The 11,899-nt window shown below is 46.4% G+C and overlaps 1 protein-coding gene across 1 annotated transcript; it reads left to right on the plus strand.

The window, feature by feature from the left end:
- The first annotated feature begins 4,860 nt into the window (after nucleotides 1–4,860).
- LOC144123442 (NPC intracellular cholesterol transporter 2 homolog a-like) lies at nucleotides 4,861–11,899 on the plus strand. Its single transcript, XM_077656267.1, has 4 exons — nucleotides 4,861–5,024; nucleotides 6,558–6,656; nucleotides 10,348–10,523; nucleotides 11,473–11,899. Exons 1-4 carry the CDS (start codon nucleotides 4,913–4,915, stop codon nucleotides 11,554–11,556), a joined length of 471 nt encoding a protein of 156 aa, XP_077512393.1. The 5' UTR covers nucleotides 4,861–4,912; the 3' UTR covers nucleotides 11,557–11,899.

The following is an 11,899-nucleotide window of genomic DNA, read 5'->3' on the forward strand; positions in this document are numbered from 1 at the left end:
AGCACCTCGTTACCAATTGTGAACTGCTGTTCCCTGGCGAGACTGTTGAACATTACTTTGGTTTTCTGCATGTTAATTTTAAGACCTACTGTTCTGCTCTGCCTGTCTAACTCATTGATCATGATTTGCAGCAGACCTCCTGAGTGACTCAGCAAGGCAATGCCATCAGCGAATCGTAGATTATTTAGGTATTCTTCATTAACTCTTATCTCCGACTGTTCCCAATCTAGGTCTCGGAACACCTCCTGTAAACAGGCGGTGAATAGCATTGGCGAGATCGTGTCTCCTTGCCTGACGCCCTTCCTTATTGGAATTTTATTGCTGACTTTATGGAGGACTATGGTAGCTGTGCAGTCGTTATATATATCTTCCAGGATTTTCACATAAGGCTCTTCTACACCTTGATACCGCAATGCCTGCATGACTGCTGAGGTTTCCACTGAGTCAAATGCTTTCTCGTAGTCAATGAACACTATATATAAGAGTTGGTTATATTCTGCACGTTTCTTTATCACCTGATTGATAGTGTGAATATGATTTATTGTCGAGCATCCTTTACGAAAACCTGCCTGATCATTTCGTTGACTAAAATCTAAGGTTGTTCTGATTCTATTTGCGATTACCTTAGTAAATACCTTGTAAGCAATGGACAGTAAGATGAATGCTCTGTAATTTTTCAAGTCCTTGACGTATGCGAAAATGGTCATTCTCTAATTTACTTAACTTACATTCATTGATAACTGAAAGTCCTCATACCACTCGTTGGCGCAGTGGTGCAGACTACGCGATGCGCCACTTCCGCGGCAGGTGGCTGTTTAAAACACAGCCACCGGTGGGGCTTGTGAAGCCCAGGTTGCTCTCCCTGCGAGCAACCGCTCGTGACCAATCATCAATGTAACGGCCACTTGTCACGGTGGGCGGTTTGCTCACAATCTTGCGATCAGGTTGTGATGACGTCACAAGATTTTCTTTGCGTCAAGGCTGAAGGCGGTCGCCATTTACGCTTGCACACGCCCTTCTAATGCAAACGCATTAATAAGAATAGAATGGCTAGTGAAAAAAGAATGCTATCGCGTTTCCTCGGAATCAATCCAATTGATCGCCCCACAATTTTTTCAGCTCTTTACAGTGTCAAAATTGATCAGCTCCCAGATAATTTTTGCTGGTGCTCTGTTATTGTTTTCTGCATTCTTCTCTCTGGGTTTTCTCTGCTGTGTGATCGAGCTCCGGCACCTTCGCGATTAAGAGTGTCGAAAGCCCGCCCTGCTGGAGAAGTAAGGATGCGCGTTCCTGACGTCCATGGGCCGGGAAATATGGCGTGTACGAGCGTCTCTCGTGCACTGTTTGACTCATGGTTTGTTGGAGCTGGTTCTAAAAACCGCCACCGCCTCCTTCACGGTATGCGTGGACAGTCCCATGGCCGCCTGAATACTTTACACCAGTGTGCGCTAAAGCACTAAGTGGCATTCTGCGCAGTCACCCTCGGACGCCTTCCAGAGAACTCTTTCAAATCAGCCGCGGCATATGTCAGGCAGGGAAACGGCATTTTCTTTCAATGAGCCATGTAGTGACCTCGTAGCTGTGATATAAGTACATGCCCACAAAGTCCGCTGCAGCCAAAACATGCCTGATCTGCCTTCTCTTGAGATGCTGAGCAGTCCGCCTCCGTATTCAGCCATAACCTCAGGTACTTTGTAAAGTTCACCAGGCGTACATACACGACGGAAACCAAGCCACGACAGCGCTGAAACGACGAAAAAGGGTATCGTGTATCATGGGCCCAAAGAATTAACGCCGCGCAAAAGACGTAGGATGCTCTGGGAATCCCTTGAATATCATGCCTGGCGCAGTGAATAACTTGTAAGATGAAATTTTTTTGCCAGCGCGTGTTACATGGGAAAACGCTACCAAATATGGAGACCCTGCGGTACAGCAGACTAAACGTGGCCATGGGGAGTCGGTATGCGGTCCTACGAATAGTGTGCACTACTCTGGAACATGTGTTATTTGGACGACAAGGTACCTGGCGTCCAAATAAACGCTGTTTAGTATGGCACAAGAAGGCAAAATAACCGCTGGTCCTTAGGGGTAACAGAGTGGTCTCCAAGAGAAGGCATGCGTAGCAGGGGGCGGCAGAAAGTTCGGTGGGCGGATGAGATTAAAAAGTTTGAGGGGATACGGTGGCCGCAGCTGGCAAAGGACGAGGTTAATTGTAGAGACATGGGGGAGGCCTTTGCCCTGCAGTGGGCGTAGTCAGGCTGATGATGATGAGTATGGTACAGCATCCATGCTAAACCGGCATGCTAAGTGGTATAGTATGGTATAGTTCGGTATGGTATGCTTTGGTATGGTCTGGCACAGTAATGTATGGTAGGGTATGGTGTGGCATGGCATGCTATGGTACGATAATGTATGGTATGAAATGGCGCGGTATGATGTGTAACGTCCCGAAACTGCACTTGGGCGATGAGGGAGGAGAGAGCTTCAGATTATCCTGACCGCTTGGGTTTATTTAACGTGCACTGGCATCGCACAGCCCACGGGCGTTTTTGCATTCCGCCTCCAGCGAAATACAACTACCGCAGCAAGGATCACTGCGAGCTCAGTACTCCTCGACTCTGTTCAAATTCCGCGCGTTGAGCGAACGAGTTTTTCGCTCTTCGTCTGAATGCTCGGCGCCGCGAGCTATTTCGAGCCGTCAGAAGGCTCGCAAGGAAATTGAGGTCACCCTTATTGAGCGCGTAGGTCCACTTTCGCCTAAGCGCTTGGCTTGTGTTTGTACGGCCACTGTTCGGCTCGTTGGTCGCTCACATTACTCGAGGGACTGGGTCCCGGTACTTAAGCGTTATGCTCGAACTTTTGTTCCACGTCGACTTTCATCTTTTGTTTAAGGAAAAAAGCTGGGCTAGTTGGTGTTTAGACTGGGAGGACATAGTAGCAGCGCTAAAAACAGGGACGACAGGATAGAAGAAGACAACACAGGCGCTAGACATCAACTGACGTTCTTCTCGGAAATACCACGCATATATAAGCTAAGATCAGGTGCCAAAAAATCAACCATCAAACCGCATGCGCGACGGCACTTCCCGATGCAAGAACTTCAATACCTTAGTAGAAAGATAAGCATTCGATTTGCTAACGCATGATTGCCTTTCCACGTGTATAAGGAAGGCTTCCAGTACCTCCCGCTCCTTATGGTCTTCCTTACTGGAAGCCTTCCTTATACACGTGGAAAGGCAATCGTGCGTTAGCAATACCTAATGTTTATCTTTCTACTAAGGAATTGAAGTTCTTGTATCGGGAAGTGCCGTCACGCATGCGGTTTGATTATTGGTTTTTTGGCACCTGATCTTAGCTTATATATACGCGGTATTTCCGAGAATAAAGTCCGTTGATGTCTAGCGCCTGTGTTGTCTTCTTCTATCCTGTCGTCCCTGTTTTTAGCGCCACTTCTATGTCCTTTCAGTTTTTGGTCGTGCCCAGGCCTATAGCATGCTTCTGGCAACGAGAACATATTATGTACTGCAGGTACTTCAATGCGCTAGACAGTATGCAGCCAAAACCTTCATCCAACATTGGCGACGACTGTTTGGTCCTCCAGTTTCGAGCCGATGCGGCCCGATTACCTTTGCACTCGTACTTCTGCAAGTTAACTTCATAAACATGTTTCCCATTTTAATGGTGTCTTCCTGTTTTACTGAACGCCCCTCAATTGGATTTATACAGGAGTGTTATGCTTCGATGCATTTTTTGACAGTCCGCTTTTATATTTAGTACTTATACTCTGTTCCGTGCAAAAATCTATAGATACATTGATACCAATGCTATTTTCGCCTCCGCTGTATCGCTCTCTCTACTCTGGTCTTAAGGGCATGATGTGTTAACGCGAGTGCGTAAAGTGGAGATTTCGAGTTGCACTAAAACGTTTTTCTTTAAACTACACGCCCCAGTAAGGCATGTTGCTGGGCTAGTTGGTTTAGCATTTTTTGAAGCTTGGCGCTTGTCCGTTGTCTCCTTGTCTGTTTTGTTTTGTCTGTGTGAATTTATTTGCGCCTAGGTAGATTTTTTCCGCGCTTCAAAAAATACACACCCCATCTCTACTTGTTAAATCTTAGCTTCATGGAAGAAGATATTTTTGTATCTTATGTAAATTGCCGACTGTGTGATACACCGGAAACTATCGAACGCTGCTTGATTGGCTGCAAAGATTATTTTTTCTCGAAATAGAGATAAAGCCTCTGAAATGTATAAATCACTAAGGTAAATTTTATTGCGCTGAAGCTTATACTCTTGCACGCAACTTCGAAATAAACCGGAAAGGACCTGGGCAGCGCGAACGAAAAGGCTTAGCGTAACATAACGTGGCATGTGAAGTTCAACGCACCGCAGCTGCATGCGGGCTACATGTACGCCCTAGTGAAGGACTCCGGATGAATTTTGGCCACGAAGGATTCTTTAATGTGCACTGACTACACGCAAAACACGGGCTTATTCGATTGTCGCCTCCATCGAAATTCGGTCCCCAAGGTCGGGATTCGGTCCAGCGACCTTTGAATCGGTAGCAGAACGCCATAGAAACACCGAGGTGTGTATGACAAGCTCCGACATCGCACGCCGCATCATGCGAAAGGCATCGTCGGGCAAGCGATTCACCGAACTGTCACAAGACACGTATTTGTCGTTGCGTTCTCTCACCCTAAAGTCCACAGGCTCCGCGACAAAGAAACATATCGCCGCTGACGACAGCGAGCAAAAAGCCGCGACATTACTCACGCGCTGACTCCGCTACGACGGGGATCGAATGACGGTCGTCGTCATATTAAAAAGCGCGCGCGCTGCTCGCGCGTAACTCCAGCAGCACGCTTTCAATATACGACTCAGAAGGAGGCCGCGTCGCTCGAACGCCGCAGCGATGGCCGGTTGGAGTTCGGCGTCGGCCCCTGCGCTGGTGGCAGCGTTGGCCGTCCTGCTCACGGCACTGCTGGCGAGGGCCGGCTTCAGCGTCGTGGATTTCAACTCCTGCGGTAGGCATGCGTACACCGGTCGACAGCATTTTGCGTGTATTTGGATAAAGTGATTTTCTGTCATGCTAGAAACAGTTTTAAGCACGCACCAAATGGGCATCCGCATCGCTGTAATCTTGCATGCCGCGTTCGCGTGGAGCGCGAGCAGTAGCATGCATGGTAAGCGAATTAAAGTGGCGTTAGGAGGCATGCAGCAGGATAGCGATTGCTGGTGAGAGTAGGTCGGGCGCTATGTGGCATTGTGAACTTGAATTCCGAGCTAAAATTACCTGAACTCTGCCAGAAATGTTGCTTACGGGTATACTTCGACCTCTGTTTTGTTTGCACCCTTACTAGGAGTCATTATGTCAATTACTTATTGGGTCAACTGTTTTGAAACCACCACTCTGAATTGCTGCTTCAATTAATTGTATTTAATTTATCGGCTGACCCTTACGTGAGCTGTCAATATTTCGCGGGCCACTTTTGTATTCGTTCATGAATCGCCAACCTAGGAATCTGATCAGCCACAGGCTCAGAACTCTCGCTTTCTCTGTAAATATTTCGGGGCCATAATATCGAGCTATACTGCGTACGCCTCCAGCCAGTTTAATGTCAACGCAAAGTGAACAAGGAAGGGGAAAGCTCCAGGGCGCTTGCACCTCCCTTGTTCACTTTATGCTGTCAAGAAACCCATCTACCAGTGATGTCGGTAGCTTGCATCACAATCAAAAACGACCCTTTAACGGCGAGAGCTGTTAATGGGAGACCACCCTGAATCGTCGTGTAACTGAAGGCCTTTGTAGTTGTAGTTTTTCTTCTTCCTTGGCTTAGCTTGCCCAACCCGCAGCGGTGGCTCAGCGGTTAGGGCGCTCGACTACTGATCCGGAGTTCCCGGGTTCGAACGCGACCGCGGCGGCTGCGTTTTTATGGAGGAAAAACGCTAAGGCACCCGTGTGCTGTGCGATGTCAGTGCACTTTAAAGATCCCCAGGTGGTAGAAATTATTCCGGAGCCCTCCACTACGGCACCTCTTCTTCCTTTCTTCTTTCACTCCCTCCTTTATCCCTTCCCTTACGGCGCGGTTCAGGTGTCCACCGATATGTGAGACAGATACTGCGCCATTTCCTTTCCCCAAAAAGCCAATTATTATTATTATTATTATTATTATTATTATTATTATTATTATTATTATTATTATTATTATTATTATTATTTTTATTATTATTATTAGCTTGCCTTGTTGCCCAACCGAAACGGCAACAAACTAAGGCAATTCAAACCACAGTTAAGCCAAGGGGAAAGAACGAAGAAAGAAGGGAAAGTAGATAAGAAGATGGCGGACTATAAACGAAAATAAAAGAAAAATTACTGGTTAAACAAGGTACTGGCTTAGTTAAACATGATGTGTCTCTCCGAATGTTTCACCTAACAGTGGCATGGTTTAACCAGCAGAGTAATTTTTTATATTTTTCCACAGAATTTATTATTTCGGTATTGAACATTATTCACCTCCTCATTTCACTGTCTCTTGCTACGGCTGATTCCGGCGCAGGTGGCGAAGTGCTGCAAGTCCGCGTAGACCCCTGCGATAAACTGCCGTGCACATTCAGGAAAGGCCGGTCGGCAAAGATTGAGATGGACTTTCACAGTGGTAAGTTTGTCCGCGAACTATTTTTACGCTTGCATGATCCCGGCCCGCACGGTAAAGTTGAGTACAGCAAACGTATTACCCCTCTTTTGCGTTTAATTTTTCAGCACAGTCCGCAAATTTTCAAATAACATATATAGCTTTTACAGAATAACTAAAAAAGCAGGTTGCTGGAACTGTATGCAGAGTACTGAACACCCGAGTGTTTTCGCTGCGCTGTTTCGTGGTGCCACGAAATAGTAGTAGCGTCTTTGCCGAAGGTAACCAAGCCAAATGGTTTGCTTCCGGAGCTTATAGTGGAGCCCTTACGGAGTCCCTAAAGATCTAAAGGTCTTGAACAGTGAGGACAAGGACCCTGCTGTACTGTTCCTGTTGCTCAGCACCCTAGAGATATTCAGAGCTTGGGATGTGGTATAAGTGATCTACTGTACGATTGAGAAGCAAAGCATTCAGTCTGGTCACTTTTGGAAAATACTGAGCATTATAAATCGCTGCAGATCACGGCTAGTTGCTGACCAGCATAGCCTAATATCATTGCAAAATCAAAGGAGGGGGGGGAGAGGGGGGGGGGAGGGGGGATTTCCACGCCTCTCCCAGTCTCGCAGGCACGAAGTGACACCATTAGGTAGTATATTATCGGGGGGTACCCACCTTCCTTTATTAGTGCGCGTACCACCACGCCCACTTCGAGCACATTGCCACAACGTTGTTAGATGTGAACGCTGTAGTTTTCAGGAACGACATACGGTGGCAACACAATTTACTCCGAAGAAAGTGCCGTCGTTTAAAATAAGAATACATCCCGTGATCAGCTGCCCCGGGGCCCTTCGGGTCCCTGATAACTTCAGCAGCGCGTAAAAGGAGGAGCGCTTGTATAGGTCTTTTTAAGGCGAAAGCTTTTAATGGCTTATACCCCCGTTCGAGATCCTGTCCGTCCGTTAGATCGCAAGCCGGAAGTCACGACAACGGAAGTGACGTCATACCCACACTTTGACCATGGCCGATTTGCACCAATATCAATGTCCAGAATAATTCGACTACGTCGAACACCATGGTGACCCCCAAATTTGGCCCGGGTCACCCCCGAAATTTGACCTTGGCCGATTCGCCAATGCTATTCACCGCCTGTTTGCTGGAGGTATTCCGAGGCATGAATTGGGAACAGTTGGGAATAAGAGTAAATGGAGAATACCTAAATAATCTGTGATTCGCTGATGACATTGCCTTGCTGAGTCACTCAGGAGGTGAACTGCAAATCATGACCAATGAGTTAGAGAGGAAGAGCAGAACGCTGGGTCTAAAAATTAACATGTAGAAAACCGAGGTGATGTTCAACAGTCTAGCAAGGGAACAGCAGTTCACAATTGGCAGCGAGAGCCTGGAAGTTGTAAAGGATAGGGTAGGTAGTGACAGCTGATCCGGATCAGGAGAGGGAAATAACTAGAAGGAGAAGAACGGAGTGGAGCGCATATGACAGGTTCTCTCAGATCATGAGTGGCATTTTACCAATTTCCCTCAAGAGAAAAGTGTACAACAGCTTCATCTTACCGGTACTCACCTACGGGGCAGAAACGTGGAGGCTAACGAAAAGAGTTCAGCTTAAGTTAAGAACAACGCAGCGAGCCATGAAAAGAAAAATGATAGGTCTAACGATAAGAGACCGGAAGCGGGCAGAGTGGGTGAGCGAACAAATGCGGGTTAATGACATCCTAGTCGAAATCAAGAGGAAGAAATGGGCTTGGGCAGGGCATGTAATGCGAAGGCAAGATAGCCGCTGGTCCTTAAGGGCAACGGAGTGGATTCCAAGAGAAAGTAAGCGTAGCAGGAGGCGGCAGAAGGCTAGGTGGGCGGATGAGATTAAGAAGTTTGCAGGCAAAGGGTGGATGCAGCTGGCAAAGGACAGGGTTAATTGGCGAGACATGGGAGAGGCCTTTGCACTGCAGTGGGTGTACTAAGGCTGATGATGACGATGATGATGATGATTTGCACCAAAATCGATGTCCAGCCTAATTCGACTACGTCGAACACCATGGTGACCCCCAAGTTTGGCCCGGGTCACCCCCGAAATTTGACCTCAGCCGATTTGCCCGAAAATTGATATCCAGCCTAATTCGACTACGGCGAACACCGTGATGACTCCCAAATTTAGCCCGGGTCACCCCCGAAATTTTTCCCTGGCCGACTTGCACCAAATCGATGTCCAGCCTAATTAGACTAAGGCGAACACCGTGATGACCCCCAAATTTAGCCCGGGTCGCCGCCAAATTTGTCCTACCCACTCCCAAAATCAGCAACAGAAGCAGTCAACCAGTCAACGCATCCGGATCAAATAAACGGTCAAAGAATTTACAAGCAAATGCGTTGTTTTCATTCGCCAAACAGAGGCAGTCAAAGTGGTGCGGTAAAGGCTTTCGCCTCGCGCACCTCAGATCGCCAAAGTGCCCCATGAATTTTTTCTTGAGTGGTTCTGAAAAGCTATGATAAGCAGTGTTAATACTTGTCGAGTTGAGTGCCTATCCGTTACCTTATGTCCAACTAGTTATGTTACGTTACGTTATCTTATGTTATGCTGCGTCATGTTACGTTATCTTATGCTATGTTTTGGTATGTTATGTTACGTTACGTTATCTCATGGTATGTTGAACAGACATGGGAAGGAACAAGAGGGGCTCGTTATGACATACATGACATTCGTTTTGGTATGTTAGTTGAATCTATGGTATGCTATGTTACGTTATCTTATGTTATATTATGGTGTGTTATGCTACGTCAAATTCTTATGTTATGTTATGTAATGTTACGATTCGTTATCTTATATTAAGGTACATCGTTACCTTAATATATGTTATGTTATTTATGTTATGCATACCCAAAAAATTCTGGACAAAATCATTTCTGAGCGAGAAAGAGTTTGTGAGCGAAATTTTTTCATATATTGTAAAATTTTCCTATAAGTGTCAATATACCCGCAGATTCGCCGTCGGCAGGCTTGAGTTCTTTTTTGCTATTAACGTTTTTGCTATCGTTAAAAGCATTCCCTATTGGTTTTCTAAGGCATGTGTTAACTGTTCGATGCGAGCGATGGAAACACTATAAAAGAAATATTTTGCCACCTATCGGAAGAGTGGACGGTTACCTTCAGCCGCCGCGGTGGATCAGTGGTTATGGCGTTCGGCTGCTGGCCCGAAAGACGCGGGTTCGATCCCGGCCGCGGCGGTCGAATTTCGGTGGAGGCGAAATACTAGAGGCCCGTGTTCTGCGCGATGTCAGTGCACGTTAAGGAACCCCAGGTGGTCGAAATTTCTGGAGCCCTTCACTACGTTCGTCTCTCAAAGCCTGAGTCGCTTTGGGAAGTTAAACCCCCATAAAACCATTACCTTCAATATTTCTATATTAAAACCTTACAGTTTTCTAATATTCAAAATTTTTGTGCAAGAACGTTGGAGACGGCTATGTTATGTTATGTCATGTCATGTCATGTTATGTAATGTTAGGTTATGTTTAACGTTTCAAAGCTGCAAACGGGTTGAGAAATACGCCGTAGTGGAGGGCCGCGGATTCATTTCAACTTTTCTGGGCTCCTTAACGTGCACTGGCATTGCATAGAGAGCGTGTTTGCATTTCACACCCCGTCCAATCTGCCTGCTGCTTTACAGCGGTGCGACTTCTGTTGGAATGACTCTTGCACACGCAGTCAACAACCAGTCTCGAGTGAGCGTAGCCATCATGGGCAAGGCGGGCGGAGTGCTGCTACCGCTACCGTTCAACCAGAAGAACGGCTGCATCAGCTCGGGCCTCGACTGTCCCCTACAAGCCGGCCGGAACTACACTGTCACACGCGCAGTCAAGGTCTACCGGATCTACCCCAAGGTAAGTCAAGTTGGCCCGCCTTGGAATTTTGACCGCAGATATCTGTTCTGTTCTCCAGTAAGGAACGCCAGATTCGCCCTCATAAACTCTGACGGTGCCGGTGTCTAACCTAAGCACTCTGACTGCAAATCTCAGATCCGAGACCTGGACAGTACTTTTTTTTTATTATGGCGAACGCTTTGTATGGCCCAATAGCAATGAAACCCGGCGTCATTGTCGGCGTGCAGAAAAATTGGTACAGAAAACCCCCAATGACGTCTTCAGCGAAGAAAAAAAATTCTTCCGAAGGTGCGGGTATTGAACCAAGCCTTCAGATTGCGAGGCAAATACGCAACCAATATACCACAAAACCCATCGACCACAAATAAAGGTGAACCTAGTGTGTGCGCTGCCTTACTAGTGATTGCTAATGAGTAGATTTGTCATTAGAAAGGAAGCAAAAAATATAAATTAAAAATTGATGTTTTCGCCTTCAAGGAACATAAGTAGTCAGAGGACCCTCTGTAATTGTTTCTTCGACGGCTACAAAGCTTGAATACTTTTATTTGTGTGACGTGAGAGATCTAAGATCTTACACTGTTCACAAAAAACGGACCGATATGGGTTGATGCGAAGTTTACATGTAAAGTGATTTAGGAGTGAAGGGAGATGAGTGAGCTTAACACGCCGCCCAGAGGTTAGTGTTGGCACGACGCGGGCAGCGTTAAAAGTCGGTTGGCGGCTACGAGTCTCCTTGCACCGTGAAAACTTATATATCATGTTTTAGTTTTTGAGTCAAACCTCACTGCAGAACGTTATTTATTAAATGAGCTTCAAGTGAACAATTTCTTGCAGTTTTACCGCTAAATTTAAGCAAAATCATACGTACGCTCATATTTACGCGATCACCTTTTAAAAGTACAAAACTCCAGGCTTCGCAAACTTTAGTTTTCTTCTCTTATTTCTGCAGATGGAAATTCTCGCAGTCTTCCAAGTGAGCGGGAAAGAAGGAGATGTGCTCGCCTGTGTCGAGTTTCCCATACACATCACATGAGGACCTGCGTCAGCGGGCTCTAAGGAGCCACAAACTTGTCAGGACAACAGACAAAAGAATTGCTGGTCCGCGAGCAGTGGTTTGCAACCAGAATTCAACAAAACTGTGTGGTGTTCTTGACTGTATGAACAAATTCACAGTGGAGAACACAAAACAGTGTGTAAATTGAGGCCTTTATGTGCATATTAAAAAAAAATAGCTAAGGGTTTTGCTTGTCCAGCGATCTTGTTACCAGTAAAACACGACCGCTGCATATGTGCACCTTGACAAGTCTCACCGAAAAGAAAGCTCACGACGCTCCTAGTAACATCTTCTTCATTAAGTAAATTATACTTCTGTCTTG

This window comes from Amblyomma americanum, chromosome 3, assembly GCF_052857255.1.
Source record: "Amblyomma americanum isolate KBUSLIRL-KWMA chromosome 3, ASM5285725v1, whole genome shotgun sequence".
In the NCBI taxonomy this organism is placed as follows: Eukaryota; Metazoa; Arthropoda; class Arachnida; order Ixodida; family Ixodidae; genus Amblyomma; species Amblyomma americanum.